Here is a 27,519-nt window from a genome sequence, read left to right as displayed (position 1 = left end):
TTCTGGTTTTACTTCTGTAGAAACCATGGAAACACCAAAGATGTTTTAATAGGTGAACAACCGTGTGGATACCTTTATCCCAACTAAATTCAATGTTTATTTTCGTGACATAATTGTAATAAACATTTTTTGTCTTCATGCTTATTTAAATGGAAAAAGATTGCATTAACACTGTTGAGAATAATGGTGATTGCAGAAGGTCTAAAAGGTGTTACTGTAATGAATTTTGGGGCAATGTGCTTAATTATAAAGATTAGGTAACAGTCTGAAAGTGTATTATTCCTAAATGTTTCAACTCGCAATGCAAAACCCACTTTTTCTGTCAGTTGTGGTAAAGTGTGTGACCTAGGGCCTGATGTATAAACATTTTGTATGCACAAAAAAAGGCATGTCTATGCAATTTTCCACACACCTATCAAGATTTAAAAAAAATAAACTGCATACATTTTTGCACCCTTGACTTTGTATATGCACTTTTACTAGAGTAAGTGAAGAAATTAAGTAAACTGATTTTAAACAGTTCTCATTTTGATTAAATATTTCACTCTCAATACAGTTAAGCACTCAGATTACATAAACCATTATCCAAAAGGTCAGTAAAAATTATGACTTTAGATAGAAATATTTGTAGTGGATGTGCTGCTTTGAATATTTTCTATGGCACACCATGTTTTAATGTTTGACAGTGAAGAGTGCTAGGTGCGTGATCATTTCTCTTTAAACTAAATTTTAGTACTCGTGTTCTGAGAAAACCGTTTTCTGAGATCGATGATGCACTTTCGTTTTGAAAAGGTCAGATGACAATACTAAAACGTAGGCAAAATTGCATAAATTTGATGTGTAAAACAATTCAAAATGCTGGTCACATTTTAGTTTAGGGTCCAATTCTCACTATTAAATATGACTTTTGCCTCAAACTCCTAATTACTGCTTATTTAATAGTAAGGTAGTTAAGTTTAGGTATTGGATAGGATTAGGGGATGTAGAATATGGTCATGCAAAATAAGGCATTATTATGTGCTTTATAAGCATATAATGCATATTACTAGCCAATATCCTAGTAATATGCATGCTAATAAACTAGTTAATAGTGAGAATTGGACCCTAAACTAAACTAAAATAAATCTTCTCTGAAAAGTATTTTATACAATTTTGATAGCCTATATTTATTCTAAAACAAGACAAGGATACTAAATGATTTTTAGAAATGCAATGTAACTGTACAAACAGCATGTATAGTCCGTATCTCATATTTACCTAATGTCTTGTACCGTTAAACATGGTATCACTTGGAAATGCACATGGAAATTATGCAGATAAGGATATGCACAGTAAACGGTGTTGGGGAAGCTAGTCAAACTAGCTTGACAAGCTACTCGTAAGTTAAAGTACAGTTAAGATTATAGTTAAGAGTCACGAAACCCTTCTGAAAAAGTAGTTAGCTAACTTACACTACAAGTTCCTATCATAAAGTAGCTAGCTACATTGAAACTGCAATGACATTGTATATTACATATAATTGAATAATTGTTAATGAAGAATGTAATAAGTAAAAGATTTGGAGTTAAAACAACAAAGAGTATTGTTCTATTAAGTAAACTATCCAAAGATAGCATACACACAATAATCAGTGTAAGCTCTATATATGGTGATTTCGGGGAGGAGACGGGATGGAGTTGCATGTGCGCACAATCTTCCACTGTCTGGGTTTTATAAAGGGAATTTTGTGCAGGTTCTGGTGTACGCATGGTTTATAAGTCTGAAAACTTTTGAGCACTTTTTAGGATGAAATCTATGTAAAGTTTTATACACGATCCCCTGGGCTTGGTCTTAAGCAATTTACTTGCATGTGATTATTCCTGATAAGTCTAAAGGTTCTCTGCGTTTTCATTAATACTATGAATATGCTCCTGTAACCATAACACACAAGTGCTCTTAACTCAGAAGAATGCAAGAGTCATGTGCAAATTAAAGTATTCATTTCATAATGCTCTTAGAGAAACACTTTATGTAACCCAAGAAAAAAAAGTATATCTTCATTTCTTTTCTACTGACTTCCATTCCACCTGAGAGTTAACAAGGTCTACGAACAAGAGACCAAAAAAATCTGGCACAGAAAGAAACAGTTACATGAAACAAAACAGACCCCCATGCTTATGTAATCCAGATTACTCAATTTTTTCCTCTTCCTCCTCCTGTCCTTCCTCATAGTGGCGATACTCTGATTTCAGCTCCCAGGTGCTCTTATGAGGCCCTCTAGGATTGTACACGCCGATCTCCCTGAGAATCTCCTTCAGGTAAATCTAGAGGAAGAGTAGATTGACAGGGTGAACACATGCTGCCAAAAGCCAATCATACATGCAACCATGCTTACATTTTCTATATGTCATTTGTTAACAGACAAGTATTCATAACTTCAATGAGCTCATTGTTTCTGCCTTAAATTATTACATTGATTAAATGTTTAGCTAACTGTGATTTGTATATGTACATTTCTGAAATGCATAACTCATACAGTTACTCTGATAACAGATCACTCTAAATTGTAATGTGGACTAATGTGGCATTTTCTGTAAAGCTGCTTTAAAACGATGTATATTGTGAAAAGTGCTATACAAATAAATGTGAATTTAATTTAATTGAACCAGGGCCTAAAATTAACACTTGCCGAGAGCCAAATGAGAGTAAAATTCGGTGTTAGCAAGTATATGAAACGGTGTCGATCGGCAGTTGGCTGGTAATATTTCTATGACTTGCAGCAATGCAATCTTGTGAGATCGTGAACGATGCTCTGGACAATTGCTGCATCGTCATGAAAATGTAAGTTTTGCCCATTGAAATATTCAAGCGCAAGAATACCTGCCTAAAATTCCTGCTGCCGTCTGTGTCCTTAATGTTATTCAAACAACAAAAAACAGAAAAATCACTCACTGCCCTTGACTTAACTTTTGTAACTTTAATAAGGATTAAACTATGTTTAATTTAAACAGTGAAGACTATGCATTGTTATTTTAATTTGATTACTTAATTAAATTTCTGTAAATGAAAATTGCGAATTTTCACTGGTATCTTAACTGCCTGTTTTTGCAAATAGTTTCATGGCTGGTAAAAAATATTTATGGACGGTAATTCTTCTTCGTCCTATTATGCCCTTTTCTTGATTGTGTTTTTAGGGTGTACTAGAATGTTTTCATGCTTGATTGTCCAAAAAAACACATTATTTTTACTTTATTATTACAGCTTCTCTCTCCCCAGTCTTCCTCGAACACGCTGATTTCGATAAAGCCCCTCCTTCCGAAAACGAAATGTGCTGTGATTGATTAGCTGGCCCAGTGTGTTGTGATTGGCACCGCTTAGTGTACGTTCGGGAAATGTCCCACCCCTCCATAACTGCAAGTTCTTCTCTAGTGTAAATATTGAGGTATTGAGGATGGCGTCAATTTTAAACCAATTCGAGCCCGATTCAGACCCTGACAATGTTAATGAACAAGAGCATCGTGCAGAACAGATTTCATGCACAGACTTGACAAGCACGGATTTCACAGGACGTTTCAGACAGTGGGGATTTCTTTAAGACTGCAAGGGAAGCTCGGCTTCCCCTATAATGTAAAAAAATTAATGGTCAAATATGTACGTGTGTGTTAACATTTTATTGACTAAAAATGCGTTAGAAAACGTTCATATGTATGTGTGTGTTAACATTTTATTTACTAAAAATGCGTTAGAAAACGTTCATCTCAAAGATGAGTTCGTTCAGAATCTGTTACATAGGACTCGGCTGACTCGATTTCCTTCTCATACATTCACGTAGCGTCACAGGGCATTTCCCTGTTGAAGCCCAGCGTCCAGTGACTTCAATTTAGTTGCGTTTTTTTCAGTGCTTCGAAACTAGACGGTCATTGGGTCATTGGATTATGTTCCGCCCACGGACGCTCAGCGTCTCTGGGGGTGAATGAGGAGTGGGCTGGCCTGGACTCCGGGCTTCTGCGTGATGATTGGAGGGTCTGTCGAAAGGCTGCATCTCCTTTTGATTGACAGCAATTTCATACAATAAAAAGTCGCTGATTGTGAAGCTATTCGAGCTCAGTCCCATCGCGGATTTTTCAATTATAGTCGAAAGACAAACTTCTGCAACCTATTTCTTGGTATTTGCTTGTCGAAATTGCTAGCCAATTTTCATAATACATTTCACACAATTATACATTTATACCTTTATTATATTATTACTTATTATATTTTTTATATTATTATTAGTAATAATTAAAAAATAATTCTTAAAATAATTTAAAGATATTATTAGTAGTAGTATTCTTTATTATATTATTATTTATATCTTTATTATATTATTACATTTATACAATTATATTTAACTCTGCTGGCCATTGAGAGGACACTGGTCAAGTCACTGGAAAAGACGCCTAGATGGTTCGACAGGGTCACAGAGCATTTTCTTGAAAAGGAACGTAGAATTTACGTATAAATAAATGGACAATTTTTATGATGTACGCCGAAAATGAGCTTCCCCTTTTTGAAAGACCAGCAGCCGCCACTGGTTTCAGAGTAGTATGTTTTTTGTAATTTTGCCTTACAAAAGTAGAAGCTTACAAAAGCAAAAGAACAAGCTGCTCTCCATAAAATGTGCAGCGCACAAATAAACATTGGGGTTATAATGTTCAGGAACAGTGTTTAAAATAAGTTTTAACCACGCTAAGTTCGTCAGCCTGGAAGGTCAAATGAGTTTTTGGAAATGTGGAAAAAACAGTGTCTCTTTGACGTAGCGACAACATTGTCTTCTCTAATGCAGCTCAACCAGGCCTCGTCCCCTTTTTTGCTTATTCTGTGGGCAGAGATTATTTAAATGAGTAACACTGTGACTTCATAAGATCCGGAAAAATCGTGTCACACAATAAACATACTCACTGAATCATATTCACTGAAACCGACACTATGCTCCGACAGAACAACATAAATCAGCCGGTTTTAGAAAAAAACCTGCGCTTCTACCTCCACCTAGAGCCTGTTATTTGTTTTGCAAAAATCCACCGCCCCCGGTTCTTCTGGTCCAATCAGCGCAGCGCAGTGTGAGATCTGACTGTCAATCACAGTTCGTGCACACGCCACAGACCCCCCCTCCCCTCTCGCGCACGTTACAATATCACATGCACACTCCTGAAGTTCGCAGGTGTGTTGGATTGTACGAAGTGTGATGGCAGAGAGAAAATCTACTAACAAGCATCCAATTCCTCGGTTAACAACCAGAGCTAGGAGGTCCAAAACAACCAAGGAAAAGAAAATGATGTTTCGATGCTGAAGAGACGGGTGCGTTCACAGAAAATCTGGTGCACACACACTGACGAGCACGAACTCAATGGGAGGGTGCTCGGTGGTAGTGGTGGAGGGGCATGAGGGTTTTAAACATTAAAAATGTTGGCTAAGTCCCCTCAATCTGCCAGACTTGCAGCTTTAGCTTGTAGCTTTAAATAAAAGATCTCCCTTTACAGTAGTAAACGCTGCACAATGGCAAGTGGAAATACTGGTTTAATTCAGCCATATACAGTATGTTTGAACCAGAAACTGATTCAGAAGAAGTGGAGAAGTGAATTATACAGGCTTATCTACAAAGTCGATGTATCAGAATGGTAATGCGGTTTATGTATCTCTCTCTACGATGTCGGACACATAACAATAATTAATATGATTAGCCTTTTACTAGACTACGTTATCAAACAGCTAATAATGTGTTGCTAATGTTACACAAACCATGTTCCCGTTCACCATCTCAGAGTCAGACATATACCTTCTGAAAATCAGTATCCTTAGAAATGCTTTGAACAACTCAGAACATCATTGGAGAAAGGCATATAGTTCATCATAACGTAATATACATCATATACATAATTCACCCGCTATATAGTTAAATGTACCAGATTTTTCATCTCAACAAAAAAATATACTGGGATAATCTGGCTTCTCTTGAGAATCCCCTGCTTCGCTTTATAGTTAATGATATGCTAAAGTTGAAGAGTATTGTTGACGTGATTTGTGAATTTAAATGTGTACCTTGAAATGCAATGTAAGTCGCTTTGGATAAAAGCGTCTGCCAAATGCGTAAATGTAAATGAGAACAGGTGATTTTTTTGACAGTTTTTGGTTCACTGCAGTTTTAAGGAAAAAATACTCAGCAATGACTTATGAATTTGCACATGGTTTGTCTTAAAGCGGTGAAACACTAAAAACACCTCATAGACTTACAGACAACCTTAAAAACTTGATTTTCACCACAGGGGGTCTTTAATCAAGTCTCTCAGACAACTTTGTGAAAAGTAATAAATTCTTTATTTAGCCTCACTAGTGTAATCTATCCTCTAAATGGCAAAACCACTGTGGGAAGTAATTTTCTTCTCAGTTTAGTTTCTTTTTAGTTATGACTCATCTAACTTCAATCACATTTATATTTCTCCAATCCTTCAGGGAGACAGAGGCAGCAGTCAAGTGGCATTTATTCAAAGGAGCTCACTTATCTATGATAATATAATCAAGACCAAGTCCATGCTAAATATTTGTGATTTCTTGTTACTTGGTTTAATCTCTCTTGTGTATGAATTCTGATAAGACAGAGAAACAAATGAGATTTATCACTGCCATAATGTTGTCAGAAAAAAAAAAAAACTTGTGAAAAAGAAGTGAGGTCAATTGTATTGAATACAGTACCTCAAAGTATATTTTAAAAAAGCACACTTTCATTACTTTTTCTCAACACACTTAGGTACACTTAAAAAGTGCACGTTGCAATAATGTCAAATTAAATTAAAATGTTTAATTTAAAGGAGAAGTATGTAATATTGAGAGCTAGCTGTTAAAATGGGTACTGCAGTCCAAGTTAAAATTATTGGAGAGAGTGGTTTCTGTTCCTACGGCACAGTGTTTGCACGTTTACTCATCTTGAGCTGAACAACTCACCACCGGTTGCTTTGTGATGTCCACCAGGTCTCTGATGTTGTAGTACTGGTGCTTCTCAAAGGCAGAGAAGAGCATTTCTAGAACCTTCTGTTTGTCAGCTCTTGCGCGCTTGCCTTCCTCTTTCTTTTTCTTCTCATATTCCAACTAAACAGAAGCATAAGCAAAACAGAGCATTCATTAATTCGCTAAAGTTATGATCTCTCTCACACTCACTCACGTACATCTATCTTTGTGAGGACATTCATTGACACAATGCAATCTCTAGCTCCTTACCCCAACACTACCATCACAACCAAGTGCCTAACCTGAACGCTTACCCTAAATTTACCATTAACTATAACCTTATCCCTAAAACCAAGTATTGACCCTCAAACAGGCCTTTAAAGGGCTCTCAGCCAAAATGTCCTCACTTTACTCTATTTGTCCTCACTCCAATGGCCTAAAACTCAAACCGGTCCTCATGAAGATAGTTGTACACACGTTGGGTTTCCATTGACATAATATTTTTTATACTTTAAAAACTGTATATTCTATCCCCTAACCCTAAACCTACCCATAACAGCAAACTTTCTGCCTTTTTACATTTTCAAAAAACATAATTTAGTATCATTTTTGCCATCCTTGTAGGGAAATGTTGTCCCCTTAACATAGGAAATACCTGAACCACAGACACACACTTACATTATAGCTGTGGTTGGACACAGGTTTGTAATTAGTTGTGATGGCTTTCTCAAGCTTCTGAGAAAAACGAAGAGGTTTGGTGGATTCTTCAATCTGCAGCCTGTGAATAAAACACATTTTAAAACACAGATGATCAGATCAAATACATTTGACAGGATCAAAGTATTCTGAACAGCTTTGACTTACTTCTTTAATTTCATGTAGCTCTCACTGACTGCAGGTCTGCATTCAGCTCGCTGAACAACCATGCCTTCAAGAGCCAGCTTGTCTTAAAAACACCAACATTCGACTTGGTATAGTTCATGCGTACAGTTATGCATTACACACTCATACAAAGGATAAGCAAACCCAATTAAAAATGTCTGAATTTTGCGAGGACAACTAATGGCCTTCTCTTTGTACTAAAACATTAACATACTTCAACAGCAAGCGCTCTCTAATAAAGCGTTGGCACAAAACCCCTCTTTTTAGGTGACAATTGAAAAACTGTGATTCAACCAGGAGGTTTTTATGGCACTATTCTGAAGTGTTTGACTCTTGTATGAAAAACGATGAGGTCAACCAGCCATGAGTGATGATTTTAATCAGACCCAAATGAGCCTCCCTCCTGCAGAACATCATTGTGTTGCACCGCTGCCATTTGTTGGCGCACCATGAAGCCAGTCTAATGGTTCAACTTGCTTCTATTGATTGTATTAAATGGACAGCTGTGCCTGTAATACCTTGTGGTTATTGTCCCACAGGCCCTTTTAAAGGGCAGAAATATTTCACTCACAAAATCCATCAGAGCAGCACTAATGCGCACAATTATTGGCAATTATTGCCAGATGAGTGTTAGAGCACTTGTTGGAGTAACTCCATAAAAACGCCCACTTGTGTTTCACAACTTCAACAAAGCATCCATTTTCCTCGCAATTACCCGGAGGCTATGAAGAGGGGTCAGGGCAAACCAAGACCTCAAGGTTTGCATCTCCTCTGCGCGGTCCCTCCCCAAACATCACATGACTCGCGCATCTTACGAGGCCAGTAACGTTACATAAGCATTTCCATAGAGGAATCCATTTAAATCAGCGGGAGATGCATTAACACTGGCTCTGAATGGAGTAGGACTGTGTTTGGGGGTGGCGTGAGTTGCTCAACCCGTTGGTGGGCAGCAGATCCGATGCGGAGATGATAGAGAGGTTACGGGGGTCGGTCTTCCACCTCCTCACAAGATCCCACCAGTTTGACTTCCTCAGAGACACCGAACAAGAGCAATAACATCCCGAGCCCTCAGCAGGACACAGCCTCTATGCCTCCACTCACACACACACCCACCTGCAGGCAGATCTTCAATCCCTTCATGTCTCTTCATCAGCATACAGCAGCAGAGAAAGAAGCCTTTCAAATGCCTCAAGGTCTCTTAAACTCACTCACTCGGCACCTGTTTATTTTGAAATGTGTCTAGCACTGCGCGCAATCCAAATACTGCACTGTAGCATTTAATTTATGCGTTTCAATTAAGATTTTTCATAAGGTCTCACTTACTGATGGACTATCAGCCTCGAGAAGATTTGCCAAAGCATAATAACAGTTGTAATCTTTTTAAAGGACTCTGAGGGAGTAGAGATAGATATTTTGGGACAAGATATGACAGTAAAATAATAATAAGACTCTTAATCATATGCCTAAGGGGCTATTAAAATCACGATTCTTCCGCTGTCTCTCTACTGGCTCCATTTCCACATCTGTTTTGAAATACTGTTCATTTAATACTCTAGTGTCTGCAAGCACTATGCAAATATAACAAACATCAAGCAATTGTACTTTTTTTCTCTTTTTTTTCCACACGGCTGCCAATTTCACAAACTGCATACAATGGCATGTATGGCAGCCCCAAATGTATTTAGGATTAAAAATGCATGAATTTCAGTGCATTAGTTTTAAAAGCATCTCTTTCACAATTGGTCTCAAGGCGACTCTAGGGCAGATCATTTGAAGTGAGTGCAGGGCATTACTGTCTCATATGTGGCCATTTGGAAGAGCCATACGTCACTGCCACTTTATTTTGAATCGGAATGTTTCCATGACAACAACATAAAAGCTAAATTCATACTTAAAGGGATAGTTCACCCAAAAATGAAATTTCTGTCATTAATTACTCACCCTCATGTCGTTCCAAACCGGAAGAGAAGAAATTGTTGAATAAATTAGTTATTTTGGTGTTTTTTTGCGCACAAAAAGTCGCTTCATAACATTAAGGTTGAACCACTGTAGTCACATGGACTATTTTAACTGTCTTTACTACCTTTCTGGGCCTTGAAAGTGGTAATAACGTTGCAGTCTGTCTATGGGGGGTCACAAAGCTCTAGGATTTCATAAAAAATATCTTATTTATTTGTGTTCTGAAAATGAACGAAGGTCTTATGGGTTTGGAACGACATGATGGTGAGTAATTAATGACAGAATTATCTTTTTGGCGTGAACTTTCCCTTTAAGAAAATTCAGCTGTTAAGACTGTGGTAGAAAACAAATAATCATAAAAAATTTGTAAATAACTAAGGAGTATTTCACATTGCTTCAATTCAAAGGTACATTGACAAATTACCTCAGTGTTCAAAATTAATTGTAAGGATGTGCCACTCAGGATAACGTAATCATAAATTATAAAATTGCTTCCTTGTACCTCATAGAGGTACCCCTCCTGAAGAGATTTGGTTTACTTTCTTTTGGAATGACTAAGTTGCGCCCTTTTCTTGCAGTTCCCTGCAAGGGTGAGAAAAAGCAATTTTGGAATTCGCTTTCAGTGGACGTACTGTGTGGAGTTCAGTGGTGAAATTCTCACGATCAGCACATTAACTATGAACATGCAAACGTTTGACAACCACATAGTGTCACACAATATTTTTATCTTCATTTTGAACTGTATTATGTAATATATCGTGGCCACAAATTTACAATTCGTTCTAATGACTTCATCTGTTCCCTTGTTGTAGGTAAATTGTGGCCACGATGTTCTAACTTGTTCCATCTTTTGAAAAATCCTGGTCATTGTTTAGGTCAAACGAGGGAATGAATTAGTACAACATGGTCTCGACTCACGATTTAGCTAAAATGAGGGAACAAATGAATAAAACATGGAACGAAGGTTTAATTTCTTTTGCATGTCATGTGTTCCATACAGTATATCTATCATTTAAAGTTATTTTTTGTGAAATGTTTGGTTTCAAAAGTGTGCTTCAGCTATCTTTCTTTTTTTCTTTTTTTTATAAAATGCCACTCACTATTTTGTTTTGTAATGCATGACTATTTTATTTTTATTTATTTTATTTAATGTTTATTTGACAAGGACAAATGCATAGAACATTGCTTTATAAAGAATACAAAGTAGATGCCATGCATACAGGTTTATAGCCATGACTAATTTGCAACCAAAATTTGCGACTTAAGAATTCAAATAGTTTTGGCTACTGTAGTTTCATGAATATGCATAACTAATTATATATCTGGCCAACAAGCACAGCATTTGCTTATATTTACCATCATTCATCGTTTCTGTGTTTGTCAAGACTGCATATTCTTCTGCATAGTTTAACTATGGAGTTGAAAATTAGCATTAGCTATAAACTCTATATGCTGTGCATCAGTTACAGGCTTTGTATTGTAACTAATTTTGACTGTATGGTCCCTGTTAAATAAATAAATAAATAAAACTAGAATATTTCTTATCCAAGTGCTCTGATCTACATTTGCCTGCTTTTGCCAGTCTGCCACTGCTGGACTAAAATCAATTTGGGCTTCTTCAAGTTGAACAATCAAGTGCACCAATTAAAACAAAAAGATAGATGAGAAAAAGCAGGTCAGCCACCCACTATTTTCTCTGGCATAGTTAAACCCTGTTTGCAATTCAAATGCAGATGAATAAACCCAGTAATCATATGATGATTAAACCATGACCGAGCTATCTATAACAACTATAATCAGTCATATATGACCATAATGAACTGTCACTGCATCTATAATCAGATGGCTATGTGCATGGGCGGCACGGTTTAAAAGAGTGATGAGGACTGTTGTGACGGTGCACATTTGTGACATCACAACATGGTGAAGGCTTAGCTTCTGAATATTAATTAGGGTGATTTTAAAGAATTTAATCTTATACAGTTTTAACAACTGTGACATTTGACATTAATCTAGTTAACTATAACGATTTGACACGACTCTTTTGATTGTGTCGTTCTTCAAAACTCATCCAGGAATCACTAATAAACCAAAATATCAGCTGTCAAAGGAGGAATTATCAAATTGTTTGGCAAAATGTAAATTAGCCTTGATTTTTAAATATTCCTTCAGTGAAAAAAAATAAACAAGAGTCTGTATGAAAACAACAATTTAAACCATCTGATGAATATGTAAAGCCAAATTGACCCCAGCACTCAGACAGTGAATTAGCCTTCACCCTGTCTCAGCTGCTAATGACGTACATAGCACAAATGTGGCTCAGAGGGGTCCATCTCCAATCCTGGGGCAACAGTAGAAGTGCCGTCATTGTAGAATGATTGACAGGCTGTCATCTGTTAGGGACATCACTGAGAAAGATGTCATGGTGATTCTGCTGCTGTTTAAGGGCACATCCTCTATGCAACAGTCGAAGGTTTGAGCTCTTTGTTTGAGCTCACGTTTATAAGGAATTGTATTGTAAATATCGATTTCGGATTCTCTTCTCTAGGTGGTTTATATGGTGACACAGCACGATACATCTTTGTAGCATGTACAACACCCTTAAAGACGGCTTGGGGCCAATTACGAGCTCAGACCCCATGACTTCAAGTGAAGGCATAGGCTTCCTTATCAAAGGCTCACTTCTTGGCTTCGCCGATAACTGGGTCATGGACGAGCGCCTCAAAGCGAACCCAGCCTCTTAGAAAGAGCGAGAAGGCTTCAATGCATTCATCCCTTTTGATATGAAGACTAACAAATAATTTACATAACTACACCTACACTGTACTCGATATGGCTCGTTTGGCGATAAAGCTGCCAGTTGTCGGCACATCACACAGACGGCTTTTCAAAGCAACGACTTAACACGATAGACGTGAAAGCATTAACATCTCGCTCTTCTCACACTTTTGTTGGAGGGAGTTCATTATGTGGGATCCCTGTGAATTGGCCCTCTCGGTGAGTTCACGTGCCGCCACCCAACCGAGGACTCCTTTCATCAGAGGGCAGTGACACTAATTGCAGAGCCAGAGAAGCGCTGAAGTGGAAAGGTGATTAAATTCAGCCTTTAGAGCGGCGAGCAGCGAGCAAAGCACTCGCTCTTTCCAAGCCCACACCGCTGACGCAGTAGAGCCCACCCTTAACACCCCTCCTCCCACAGCGAGTGTACACGCGCACACATATATGTGTTTGCGTGGCTGTGAAAGGCTCAGACACTGTTGGCAACGCACACTGCTCCCGCGCTTCATGCCAGCGCCGCTCAGCTGCGCTCCTATTTGTCCGCCCGCCCGCTCACGCGCGCGCTCCCCACACACACTCCGCCAGGCTGGGTGTGAGGAACGGCATGGAATGGAATCTCAGAAGGATGGAGAGCGAACTGAGACAGATCAATCCTGATTTGCTGCAGCCCAGCAAGAGCTTTAAGAAACCTTCCTCCGGCACCATCACCATCAACGTGGGGGGCTACCTATACGCCGCACAGCGCCAGACCCTGGCCAAGCACCCCGGATCCCTGCTGGAGGAGATGGTCACCGGGAAGAAGCCCGTGCTGCACGTGGACTCCATGGGTAACACCTTCATCGACCGTGACGGGCCCATCTTCCGGCACGTGTTGAATTTCCTGCGCCTGGGCGAGCTGGTGCTGCCCGAGGACTTCAAGGAAGGCGAGCTGCTCCGCCGCGAGGCCGACTTCTACCGGTTGAGCGAGCTGGCCCAAGCCCTGCAGAACTGGGAACATCAGCAGGCCACGCAGCGCGAGCCCGCCTTCCTGGAGGTGACGGACAGCCACGAGCGCTCGCAGGGTCTGAAGGTCTACAGCAGCGACAACAGCTTCATCGAGAAGGTGAAAAGCCGCCTAGTGCAGATCTCAAAAAGTCGCTTGGATGGCTTTCCGGAGGAGTTCGAGGTGTCGTCCAACGTCATCCAGTTCCGGCATTTCATCAAGTCGGAGCAGGGCTCTCGGCTTGTGCTGAAGCAGGACAGCACGTTTGTGTGTACACTGGAGTGTCTGAAGCTGGAGACGGTGATGCTGGCACTCAAAGGAGGTTTCCGCCTGCTCACCAGCCTAGACAGCAGTCGCGGATCAGTGGTTCAGTGCGAGGCTCTGCATTTTGTCAAGTGACCCGGGCAGAACTGTCACCACTAACCACATGACCTGCCGAAAACCATCTTGCATTAACAAACACCAGCGTCCTCAACCGAAAACCTGTTCTGGAATACTCCGCTAGTCTGCTTCTACATGACACACTCAACGGACAGCCTTGAGAAACAAGAGAGATGATATGTACTGTATTGTGGGGTTTTGTTTGGCTTGTGTATGTAGTTGTCTTCTGTTTGCAGTTGTTTTTACAAGAAGAGCAACTGTTTGTGATAGTGATAATGGATCTGAATTGCAGACTGTTGTGGAATCAAAAGGCTGAGTGTGATGATCATTACATTTGTGAGCAAGTTTTGTGATTTCTGGTCATGTGAACACATGTAGTAAACAACAGGTTGTAATTTTGAGTCTGTGAATGTTTTGCACAATAAAGCCGCATTATAGTTTATTTAAAGCACTGTTGAAATGTTTATGAATGAGACTGTGGTTCATCTTCTAGGTGAAAATATACACTGCATATGGTTTTGTCTGTGAACTGTGGAATGTACGCTGACAAATTACTGTGGGCTGTATAAATAGAGCTTTATTTTTTCTTATTTGCAGTGAAGTATGCTTGTAAGAAAGATACTCTGCCCTAAATTGAAAGTTTGTAATATTATGCAGCAAAATGTGACCTAAAATTAAATTTCCTCCAGCATTGATCCAAATTCAGATGGGTGTGATCATTTTTAGAGCACATGGCATACATACACATATTCCAGTATGTGTGCACTGATTCATAAACAACATCTGATGTTCCCAGAAAACTAGGCAAACTCATTTAGCACAGTAAAAAAAAATAAACTTGTCAACTTAAGAAAATATGTTTTAAGCATTCAAATGTTGCAGATACATTAGTCAGAGCCAAGAACATTACCATGAGAACATATCAAGTTCAAAATGGATCAATCACCCTGTGAATTTGCAACAAAATACATTCAGAGCGCAGTCAATAGCGCTGAGTAATTCTGAAAAACAGCTCTGCTCGACACAGCTAAATTCAGTTACAGTCTAAGTCGGCCGTTTCAAAGAAAGGCAAAGGCAGACATATGGTTACACTCACTTTGGATTAGCCGACATCTCCACACACTAGTATCCATCTGTTTTTCATCAAATCTGTCATGCACTCTCGTGCAATCTCCCACTAAAATGAGTCAGAAGCACATTTCTGACAAGGGGAAAAAAAGAAACAACTCTCCACAGTCTGTCATGTGGACATCAAAACAGGGTTCTTTTTAATTGCAGATATCAGTCATTCATATTTGATGAGACACAGCAGGGCTTATTAGCCACCGTCACTATCTGATGTGTTTCTAAACCGCTGCCAGCAGGGGACTGGAAACCTGCGGGAGGGTGCTGGTAAGCGGGAGCATTTATTTCAAATGGAAGAAATCCATTAACAGCTGAAATATTCATGGATTAGTCTCACATCCAATTATTGCCAGGCAAATAAGACTCCTACATAAAATAAAAAAAAGAAGCCAAAGATTCTCATCGTGTGCTCCCAAGGAGGCATGACTAATGGCTCCCTCTCAATTTGATCAAAATTAATGGTCAGGCGAACATGTGACTTCAAGGACTCATATGCCCTTAAGAGACCAATTTCTCATCCACACCAGAGAGAGAATGGAGAGAAAGCAAAGAATAAAATTCCTGCTAATGTACTTTTCAAAGTGTGAGCTTGAATAGAGGCACATCGCCATGTTAGAACAACGTGAAATGGGCAGTAGTCAAGGCCATCTGTAAAAGAAAAGCATGATGGAACAAATCAAAGTAAATAGTTGGAATAACAAAAAGGCAAGTTTCAACTGCTGAGAGAAACAAAGCCTGCATATCTTCATGCTGACTTCTGATGTTCAACTAGTATTCACCAAACCATCTATCACTAATACTCAGATTAAGAAACTGTGGGTTTTAAAATAAAACATCTGTAACCAAGAATGTGCCAGCTATAAATGCATTAAACATTCTTACTGCATGTTTACTGTGGATATCTAGAAAAAAACTACCTTCTCAAGCCCCAACATCCAGCCTTGATTACCAGTCACGTGACTCTTTTGTGCAAGCTGAAAAGCGACATCTCTATTTCAAGCCACAGATGGAAATCGGCGCTACTGTGTGCACAGAAAACAGCTTTCGCAACTTTCAAAAGAGTAGCGCACATGCGCAAGAGTCCAACTCTTTGAGTCTAACTTTAACCTGGCAACATGGAGGCTTTAAGTGCCCATGTCAATCAGTTCAAGCTGCCTCTTCAACCTATCATTGTGAAGGACTTAATAAGTAAGAAAAAAAAAAAAACCTTAAAGTCTCAGCAGCTCCTCCACACACCGCTGCACCTGGTCCATTTATATGCTGCTGCTTTCTGACAGATCGACTGCTTCAAAAAACAGCAAGCACTGAAAAGCTGTTACAGAAGTCTGTCTCAAAGTGAGAGGTTATATAATAATAAAAACATTTACAATTTCCCCAAAACTCTGCCGATACATTGCTTTGCAGAACACAAGTCTGTGTGTATCTTAAAGGGATAGTTGACCAAAAAAATTAAGATTTTGCCATCAGTTACTGACTCTCATGTCTGTCCAAACCCATAAGACTTTTGTTCATCTTTAAAACACAAATTAAGATATTGTTAATGAAATCTGAGAGACTTCGTTAAAAACAGAGCACTCAAATAAACCGAAAATCTTAACTGTACAAACTTGACGTGAGAATGAACCTCACTGTCTTGTGCTTGCATTTACCATCTGAGTTCTCGATGTGTGTTCGCTGATAAATGTTTATATGTGAATAAAAGCCTAAATTAAATCTATTCATCACATAAAGCGATCGTGTATCTTCAGAAGACTTTAATTCATATGGATTTGTTTTACAATCTCTTTATGAATGTTTTAAACAGCTTTGTGTGAACAGACTTTCAATGGAGGGACAGACATCTCTCAGATTTCATTATAATTATCTTAATTTGTGTTCCGAAGAGGAACAAAAGTCTTACATGTTTGGAACAACATGAGTGTGAGTAAATTATGACAGAATTTTCATTTTTGGCCGAACTATCTCTAAATCAAGTGAGCTTAAAGCCAAGGACACATGTGTCTTAATCACATGCATCACAGCTAGGGTTACTACTATTAAAACACATAGATGTGCAGTTCAAATCAATCTCTAAACATGCTCACCCTCGTTGTGGAGGATTTGTTTTGGCCTTTATGATCTTTCTGCTACCTGATTGCATGGCCTCCATCTCTCAAATAGCCCTCTATGTCCTCTTAAACACCAAAAAAGAAACTAATACCAAAGAAAAGTGTTTATGCAAGCATTAGCCAATAGAGAGCTGTTCATACCTTGAACCATTTCAATTCATAACTTACTGAGAAAAAGACACTGTTACCCTTCCACCCCCAGAAAAAGCTTTTAACTGAACAAGTAGAGCCTCTATTCATTGCCAACTTCTGTGGCCAACCTGTTGCTAAGCAACCACTTAATCAATACCCGGGGCTTGTGAGCGCTAAGCAGACAACTGGAAAAAAAAATATCATAAGTGAACAAAAGCGCACAACACAATGATTGCAATTCTGCACTTAGCCTTGTGTGATTCTCAGTAAGACTGCAATTATTAAGCTGTGCATATGAGCTGCAGTTATACAGCGATCTTCAGTGAGGTCACTTTTTAAAGATCTATATCTGTCATCTTGCAATGGGAAGTAAGAGGATGGTCCTTCAAGTCCGCAAGTTTATACAGTGTACAATGATTCCAGCTTAAAGTAACTTGTCTGTCCATAATGAACGATAAAATGCTGCATGGCATGATACAGTCGCAGCAAAATACAATTAAAGGAGCATTGCGTAGGTTCTGAAATTTCTAACAGTTACTGACACCAGTGGCCGTTAGAGGAACTGCAGGCAGTCTCATGCTCGTTCTCGGTGAGCACACGCTCGTACGACCCAAGCGGGAAGGAAGTCGACCGGAAGTTGAAGCCGGCCGCGTGCCACCATCTTGTAGCAGAACTTCACCTGCTGTTAGCATCCCATTGACTCCCATTCATTTTGGCGTCACTTTGACAGCGAATAACTTCACATCTGAGGCGTTTAAAGACTCCATTTGTCCATTATTTATTTCTAAAGAAACACCACAATGTATAAAATGTTCCATTACCTTGTAGCATATGTTATGGCCCCGTAGAAGCAGTTTTTGTAAAAGTAGGCTAACGATTGCGTCATAACCACGCGACTCTCTGTCGCACAGTAGAGAGATTACCGTATGGACAGGAGGAGAAGCTCGCGGGCAATCGGGGACACGTGGAGGCACAATGACAAAATAATTAATCAGAATACCTAGCAAAAGTTTCTCCTGCTCCTAGCTCGTGGACACCTCCTACTCACGCTCTCCGTCTCTGCGAGATTCGGAAGGGAATGTTTCAGATTTCTCTCGGCACAGCTACTAGAAGACAGACGGGTTGCTCACGTCACATCTACGTCGTCAAGCTCGGTTTGAGTCTGCGCGTCAGGAACGGAAGTCCTAAAAAAATCGCTAAAAATGGGCTTCACTTGTCTCAATTGAGTTCCAATGAGATGGCTCTGTCCACTTCTTATACTGTCTATGGTACGACCACATCAACCAGGGTTGCCGCAACAACCACTGAAGGCTCATCGAGATTCACCAGCATAATGTTTGAGGTAAGAAAACACCATTTGAAAACACTACCGATTGCCGCTGCTTACTAATAATGGCTGCCGTGCCGTACGGATGTAAGCCCAAGTAGACGAGAACGCGCATGACGTCACATTTTGTGAATTTTTGCGCTGATTCGGGCCCGACTCCTCCACACACAATTGAGCCTACAGGCTGATTGAGGCAACCGTGGTGGACAGTCAAGGTGTCATTCTTTTTATTACATCATGGTTGCCTCATACATGTACAAATGAAAACTCTATCTTAAAGATTTTTTTAAGTAAAAACCTACACATAGCTCCTTTAAAACAGTAAAATGTCTTATTACAATTAAAGCTGCAGTCCGTAGATGTTCCTCTTTGTCGCCATCTCTGTTCGAAATCTGCAATTGCAGTTATTCGCGGAATTATCAACTTTACGTGGGTTGTGCTTCGGCACGATGTTTTGAGGAGAATGTGCGGCTGTCAGTCACTGCGCCGGTGTGGACACTGTCATTTGGAAACAGATTCTACTTTTTGGAAGTATGACCAACATAAGAATTTTCACTGGAAAATGTCATTGAACAAGTAACTAACATCCACTTTTGTTCTGACCAACTAAGGAAAAAAACCATTGCAGTAAATCACGCTGATTAAATCTAACGCTCGCTTATATCACGTCAAACCATGCAAATTATACTTTGTTCTCAAATTGTTCATGTTAACAACATCAGCATTGCGTGACTACATTTAATGTGTATTAGGGCTACCTGTAGTTCAGTTTCCATTTCTGTGCAGTCTAATTTCTAATTGTCATACCAACAAATTAATGTTCCTTAGAACTGGTTCTTACTTGTTCAGCAGAAAAAAAGCTGAGTTCACGCCACCTTTCAAAAGCCCTTCCGATATTTATCCTTGTTTTCGCATGGGCCGGTTGCAGTCTCTTTTTTTCTCTAGCCACTCTGAAGTCTTTTGCATTTTACAACGGGTGAATCTCCAGTTGTCACTGGTGATTGTCGTTTGAACCTTTCTGGATCCGCCATCAAATTGATAAGTTTAATTATATCAAGTGCTGTGAGAAAAGGCTATAAATCTCCACCTCCAACATCCTCACACTCATAGTCTACTAGCCGAGACTCCTTTATGTGTACAGATGTGACGTAATGACGCAAAGACATGCTCGAATTTCCTGCGGAAATCCACCAGTACCACTGGAATTAAAAACATTATTACAAGCTTACCGTTTTGAATCGAGCTAAGGCAAGCAGATAGTTTTGAACACTGGCTGGTTATGTACTTGCTAAAACATTTATTTTGGATAATTTTTAACCCCAAAAAGTCACGGACTGGAGCTTTAAAAATAATTGACTTCTATTTGAATATATTTGTCAAGCTGCATTTTCAGCATCATTACTCCAGTCTTTAGTGTCACATGATCATTGATTTGATGCTCAAAAAACATTTCTTATTATTATCATCATAATTTTTTTTTTAGGAATCTTTGATCAATAGAAAGTTCAAAAGAACAGAATTTATTTGAAATAGAAATCGTTTGTAACATTATAAATGTCTTTACTGTCACTTTTGATCAATTTAATGTCTCTTTGTTGAATAAAAGTATTGATTCCTTTCAAAAACATTTGAATGCTATGTGCCTTTTTTCATTTGTTGCATCCTGTCAAGTTAAACACAGTGAAGGCTCCTAAACCTCCTACAGTTCTACATAAATTAGTTGTTGCCAACCGATGCTGATTTCAATATCTAGAGAACCAGGAGCTAGTATAAAATTAATTCTAGCAAAAATATGTACAAAAAACAAACTGCTAAATAGATTAAGCAAGCAAATGTGTTAAATAAACATTTATTTTGCACATTAAAAAAATACTTTTAAATGATCCTTTAACAAATCTGTTTTTGAATTATCCGCACACACACATTGGATTTGGCACAGGTATTATGCCAAATGCCCTTCCTAACTGAGAGTGCTGGGACACACTCACATGCACACAGACCCCTACAATCCACCTAACCTGCATGTCTTTGGAATGGGAAGAACATGCGAACTCCACACAGAAAGGACACCTGGCTCTGGCGGGCTCGAATCGTGGATCATCTTGCTGTGAGGCGACAGTGCTACCCACTGAGCCACCGTGCCATCCTCAGAAGGATGATTAATTCTGTTAATCAGCCAAGCGGGCATGCAGTTATTGATTTATGCCGATAATCTCAACATATCCAAATATCATCCAATTATTTGGACTGGCTAATGTAACGGCTTACTGGATATAAACACAGACGTATGTGCTTCAGACTTATGACTGGATATAAACAGTTCAGACTTATGTGCCCCCCAGAAGCTTGCGTTCTGCAAGTGAACGGCGCCTTGTGGTGGCATCCCAGAGAGGCACAAAATCACTTCCACTGACCTTTAACTTGACTGTTCCCTGCTGGTGGAAGGACTTCCTAACTCAACCCGGGCTGCTGAGTTGTCAAGAAAAGGCTAAGGACGAATCTTTTTTGCTAAAAGGGTTAGTTCACCCAATAATGAAAATTCTGTCATTAATTACTCACCCTCATGTCATTCCAAACCTGTAAGACTTTGGTTCATCTTCTGAACACAAATGAAGATATTTTTTATGAAATCTGAGAGATTTCTGTCCCTCTATTGCCAGCTACGCAACTAACCACTTTAATGCTTCAAAAAGTTCATAAAGAGATCATAAAAATAATCCATATAAATTGAGCGGTTTAGTCCGGTTAAAGAGACTCGATCGGTTTATATGATGAACAGATTTAATTTTGGCTTTTATTCACATATAAACATTGATCAGCGAAACTCAATTGAACCTGACTGATGCACAAGAACAAACCTCATTGGTTCAACTTCTTGCTGAAGCTCAAACGTGCTGCTTAACACGAGTATGAACCTCATTGGTTCTTGCTGAAGCTCAAACGTGCTGCGTAACACGAGAATGAACCACATTGGTTCTTGCTGAAGCTCAAACGTGCTGCGTAACACCAGAATGAACCTCATTGGTTCTTGCTGAAGCTCAAACGAGCTGCGTAACACAAGAATGAACCTCATTGGTTCTTGCTGAAGCTCAAACGTGCTGCGTAACACAAGAATGAACCTCATTGGTTCTTGCTGAAGCTCAAACGTGCTGCGTAACACAAGAATGAACCTCATTGGTTCTTGCTGAAGCTCAAACGTGCTGCTTAACACGAGATTTAACCTCATTGGTTCTTGCTGAAGCTCAAACGTGCTGCGTAACATGAGAATGAACCTCATTGGTTCTTGCTGAAGCTCAAACGTGCTGCGTAAAACGAGAACGAACCTCATTGGTTCTTGCTGAAGCTCAAACGTGCTGCGTAACACGAGAATGAACCTCATTGGTTCTTGCTGAAACTCAAACGTGCTGCGTAACACGCGAGAATGAACCTCATTGGTTCTTGCTGAAACTCAAACGTGCTGCGCAACACAAGAATGAACCTCATTGGTTCTTGCTGAAGCTCAAACGTGCTGCTTAACACGAGAATTAACCTCATTGGTTCTTGCTGAAGCTCAAACGTGCTGCGTAACACGAGAATGAACCTCATTGGTTCTCAGGTATTAGAAGCACTGTGCTAGATTAACTGACTTGTCACTGCACTTACATATTGCTGCCCTATTGTTGGTTCGATTGCTTCTATTGTTCTCCTCATTTGCAAGTCGCTTTGGATGAAAGCGTCTGCTAAATGATGTAAAACTGTAAATAATGAGGAATTGGCTACAACTCTCACTTAACCGTTTATGTCGATCTTGGACATAGAGGTGACACAGTTTCCTAAACCAATTAGTCTTCACAGTATCAGAGGCCATCGTTATACTGACCTGAACTCTCTGTAAAGACAGCGAGGCTCTGACCTCCCACCGTCTGCATGGAGAAGGGATGTTCTCTAGGGCTGCGCACGGACGACACCTTCTCCCCAGAGCACTCCACAACTGTCAGATCCTCACTCAGATTGAAAGACACCTGAGGAAACAAATCAATCAGTGTCTGCAACAGCACCATCATCAAATGATCTCTCTCTCCTGCCCAGGGTCTGATCACAGTAATTATGCAAATAAACGGTGACATCTGAATAAAACATGAGGAGCAAATACTTCCCCTCCACAGGCCTTTAAAAACATTAATAAAACTTACCACAGTCTTTCCTTGAGCTCTAGAAGACAGGAAAAAAGCATGAGTGTAAAGATTTCAGACAATAATTTCCATTTTGAATGGGGTTTAAAAATAATACTTCCATACTTCCCAATTTTAAGTTTGCCTACTTCTCCTCGCCCAGATGCTTTTGCCCATTGCTGAGAAAGATATTTGGGAACCTAAAGAAAAGTGAATAAGACTATTTATCTATTGTTTCCTCATATTTGTGTGAGTATAACTAAATATTGCCTTAGTTTATTCATTCAAATATGTCTGAAGCAAATGATAGTATAAACCTGCTACAATGATGATACATGTAGTGTGAGATTGCCATGGCATTACTGTGCTGTTGCTAATGTGGTTCTTTGCACATTGCTATGGTTTTCAGGGTTGTTTTTAGCTGGTTACTAGCTAGTACAACAAGTTTAAAAAAAGACCACAAAGTAATAATAATTCTGGTCTTTGGCTACACAGCTTGGGTCCATCCCTCAGTGTTAATCTAAGGCATCTGATCACTAGCATACCTCTCTCTTTAAAACGCCTCCCAATTTGACGTTTTACTTCCATCAATTTAAACAATAAGACAAGAGCTACAAGGTATAATCACTGATGACTCTGTGTATTAATATAAAAGATTTACAAAACATAACAATTTTGAGATTTAAAAAAAAATTGCACACCGTCTATTTTTTTTTTTTATTGTTAACCTGGGTTTTGTATTTGGTCAATGTTTTTTTCTAACTTGATCTTCTTAATTAAAATGTTCTCTGTTTGTTTCCTTTTTTAATTTAAAATGCTAAAAAACAAAGTGTAAACTGAGTATTGTATAAAGATATGATTCAAATAATTGAAACTGATTTCCATATTTCTCTGAATCCTGTTGTTTACATCTCTCACCTACTGACAACTAACTTCATTTTTGGGGCAGGTTTAAAACAACAGCACTCTTTAATTGACATACTTTAGGGATTCGTTGAAGACTTAGCCTTCCAAAGGTTTAATTTGTAGCATGTAAAATTGGAGAAATCATATCAAAGTTTGAGACTAATGACGGCACCTTATATCATTCATGTCTACCGTATAAAGTGTCACGTGCCGTAGTTCAATATTCAAGAGTTTGTGTAAATCTTCAGCAGTGAAACCCAGAAGCAACTTCTGACTGATAAATCACCAACCTTCACCAGCCAGACTCCCGTATTTTGTTTGGCTCTTGTTAAATCGACGTCTTTTCCTTTGTCTGACATGACTGAAGGGCTCTATGTTATGTACAAAAAGCTATTACTGAAAAAAGAAAATGTGTCGTTGGTCTATGAAAGGCAAATCGCACTATACATAGACAACACAAACACTCTAGTTCATAAACCTGCTGGCCTCCCCATGTAGAGCCTCAGAGACTTATATATCTATTTACCCCCATCTAGTGGCCATGTGAAGAAATTATATTTACTGTACAATGCATCAATCTAAAGATAATCACAAAACCAGAAGTTTTTGAGCGCGTTAGTGTATATTAGACTGCCAAGTTTCATAAGCAGTTAAATGAATTTAACTACAAACTATGTAGCATGCAGAATATAGGCTATGTTTAACCTTACTTCTCACTACTAATATTAGGCTAGGCTACATAAGAGTGCAAAGCTAATATGAATATCACAATCGTCAAAAACCCATATGGAATTTTTTCTCCGTTTGAGTTTTTAAAGCAAGCAATTTGTCTACGATAAACATAAAATAATCATTTTTCACATTCTGATATTTTATCACTGTCAAATGACTCTAGACGATATACTACATCTAATTAGTTCAGTGGAAATGTATCCTTTCCTAAACAGCTAAAACCGGTTGCAAATGTGGTTTCAACTGTGAACTGTTCATGAAAATCTCATGAAAATGGGAAATCTCATGAAAATCTCATGAAAATGGGAAATCTCATGAAGTCACCACTAGATGAAGCAGTTTGACCCTCTTTTGTTTCAATAGTCCTCAAATCCAGGGCCTGTTTCTAAAGGCATGAGATCAACTGAATTCAGCATTTGTTCGTCCATTCAAATATCAAGTGAAGACTTAATTATAGTATTTAGAAAGTGTTAATAGTGGTACATTTGTATCATCTGATATAGGCCTATTACTTAAATATATCCAAAAAAGATAGTTAGATCAAATAGAATTCAACTAAAGAGAAGCTTAAAACCTCAAACAGGCTGATTTACATTTGACATTAAACACTTACTAATTAATATGCTATGTCAAATGTCTTAAAAATGTATTTTTTTATTTTGATTCCATAAATCTGGTTTGAGAACGTATTTGACACAGGTGTTTTACACATCCTTCATAGGCCAAAATGCTTACCTTTCACCACATGTTCATATTTCATGTGAATTCAAACCTTTTCTGAACAAGTAGCTTTGCGAAGATTATTCACATATTACAGAGTGCTGAAATGTAGGGAGCGCCGTCCTTGCTTTCACTGTCAAGGACATCAACGCATGAGGCAGAGGAGACTGGAATGAAATACATTCACATTCATTTATCCATAACCATCCCAAAAAAGTTTGCAGACTCAGTATTTTAAGATCATTACAAGCAAGGTTATGATTGAAACAAAGTGACTAAATAATACAAAAATGATGAAGCATGTTACCCAGCAGGCCTCACAGAGTACAGAAGAGGAATTGATCAGGTTTTCAAGCAAAAAAGCGGATAATGTTATTTAATGCCCCTAATCCTTCACTTGCCTTGCCTATTCACGTGCCCTATAAATAAACCGGATCAAGTTAGTAAACTTGCAAAACCTGCTTGAGTATGTTGCATATTCATCACTAACTTTCCAGTTAGATGATTATTCATAATTGACCTTTCTTGCTCAGTTTGCTTACTTCCTTCAATCCTTCACAGCTTCCTGAGCCTCTCAGAATTGAGTAGCATACTGTTGCGGATTTATGTCAGAGGTATTGTGTGTATAGGAAGCTTTGTCTTTAAAGTTCCTAAAGAAATGAATGAAACTACTTTAAAACAGTTGCATTTCCTCATAGAGGCATAAAGGGGGTCCAGGTCAAACACTTATCATTAATTTGCAAAGGGAAGAGGAATGCGCTTAACTAACAGCATTGTCAAATACTGTAAAGTCATCTATAAGCATTTCCTCTTAACCACATAATGCTGTGTTATTATAAACTGACACTTCTACGTGGGGGGTTTCATTTAGAAAATGACTAATCAAAACAAGTCAAGCCAAATCATAAACATGAAAATAACAGTGTTGCAAAATTCATCAGTTAGGAAATTACTTCAATTTCACCAATAAAGCAGCTCTACAGAATAGGATAGTATCATTATTCAGCTAAATGAAAATGTTGCAAAGTTCAGTTTTGAAATGGATTCAGTTCAGCTAATGCAGCTCCTCAGAAGACAAAAAAGTGTCATTATTCAGCTCAATTTAGTTCAATGTTGATTCATCCCAGTTCAATAACAGTCAATCTTGCCAAGTTCATCAATTATGAAACTCAATTTAGCAATAAAGCAGCTCTACAGAAGAAAATTATAATTTTTCAGCTCAAGACAGTTGATTCAGTTCAGTTCAATGAAAGTGTCGAAGTTGCAAGGTAACATTTTTAAACAAATTGTGTCAGTTTATAATACTGATCGATTCAGCAATAAAGCAGCTAAACAGAAGACAGTTCAAGTTTTGTTATCATCTGATAATCAGTAGTCAAATCGATATTATTACTGAATATTGAGTGTTTTAAACCCCAAATGAGCAAACCAAAGCTGACAGTGACAATGAACCAAAACTCCATCAGGTGTGTTCAGAGTAGTGGAGAAAAACCTTGAGAGAACCCCCAGCATGTTTACCTCATAATTTTCTTTGTTTATAAAGTTCATATCATACATGATTTACTTTTTTTCCACCCTTCATTAAACTTGTATGTAAACACCTTCTTGTCACCATTAAATTCAGTTTTTTTTTTCATGGACTTTTAGTTTGTAATTCTTTAGTTCCTGTTTTCCTTTGTCATATTATCCAGCCTGATTCTTACTTTGTTTGGATTATTGTTATTAAACTTCATGTTGGAACTTACTCATCATCTTCATGCCTTCTTCTGCAACACACCGTGACACTGATTCACATGTGAAATGAGCAACAGTGCTTTGGTTTGCTGTCAGCTCCAGTAGCTAGTATATAACTTCCCTATCCTTCAATAACAAACTTTCTGCAAGGCCTAAATTACATTGCATCAGATATAAAAAACAATCCGAGCTAAAATGTGCCGCACAAACTGTTGAGATCGGACTGAAACTATCGGCAGCCGTGTTAAAGTAAACCTCGGCCACCATTGGCAAACTCCGGAGGGGTAAGCTTTCATTTCGGAGTTAAATTACACAGAACAATGGCAATTCTCATAGAGGATCTCTATTTTTTTCCCTATATCACCAACTATACCTGTTTTAATAAGTGTTTACAAAATGAAAGCAGACTCCAGTGTATAAATTGACCATTATTGTTCGGGAGCACAATAGCTCTCTGTTTTTTTTGTGTTTTTTTTTGTGGAGTGCCAGTGTGATTTAAAGCTGCTGACAGCACCAGACGCTTACATTGCAATCAGCTCTCGCTGGCTCTCTCCCTCTGAAATTTGTATGGATGGGCACAGCCTGTCTGCTTGATCTGGACATCAGGGCACACGCCCATTTTGGAACTGTCAGACCCCA

The 27,519-nt window shown here is 38.7% G+C and overlaps 2 protein-coding genes across 3 annotated transcripts; one reads left to right on the top strand and one right to left on the bottom strand.

Annotated features, from left to right (window-relative positions):
- Positions 1-141: 141 nt before the first annotated feature.
- On the bottom strand, positions 142-25,545 carry gtf2f2b (general transcription factor IIF, polypeptide 2b). 2 transcript variants are annotated; one of them, XM_082175081.1, is made up of 10 exons: positions 25,454-25,545; positions 25,162-25,313; positions 23,985-24,090; positions 22,915-22,988; positions 22,810-22,828; positions 22,497-22,638; positions 7,828-7,909; positions 7,642-7,741; positions 6,961-7,104; positions 142-2,303 (listed from the first exon to the last, which is right to left on the bottom strand). In XM_082175081.1, the coding sequence occupies exons 3-10, from the start codon at positions 24,051-24,053 to the stop codon at positions 2,169-2,171; spliced, it is 765 nt and encodes a 254-aa protein (XP_082031207.1). In that variant the 5' UTR covers positions 24,054-24,090; positions 25,162-25,313; positions 25,454-25,545; the 3' UTR covers positions 142-2,168. The 2 variants fall into 2 exon arrangements, with proteins under 2 accessions (XP_082031207.1, XP_082031206.1); XM_082175080.1 differs by lacking the exons at positions 25,162-25,313; positions 25,454-25,545 and having other exon boundaries at positions 23,985-24,656.
- Positions 12,607-14,722, top strand: kctd4 (potassium channel tetramerization domain containing 4). The gene has a single exon (XM_082175079.1). It carries the CDS (start codon positions 13,187-13,189, stop codon positions 13,961-13,963), a length of 777 nt encoding a protein of 258 aa, XP_082031205.1. The 5' UTR covers positions 12,607-13,186; the 3' UTR covers positions 13,964-14,722.
- Positions 25,546-27,519: the final 1,974 nt, after the last annotated feature.

This window comes from Leuciscus leuciscus, assembly GCF_965113295.1.
Source record: "Leuciscus leuciscus genome assembly, chromosome: 7".
Lineage (NCBI taxonomy): Eukaryota > Metazoa > Chordata > Actinopteri > Cypriniformes > Leuciscidae > Leuciscus > Leuciscus leuciscus.
This window is presented reverse-complemented; position numbering and strand designations above follow the sequence as displayed.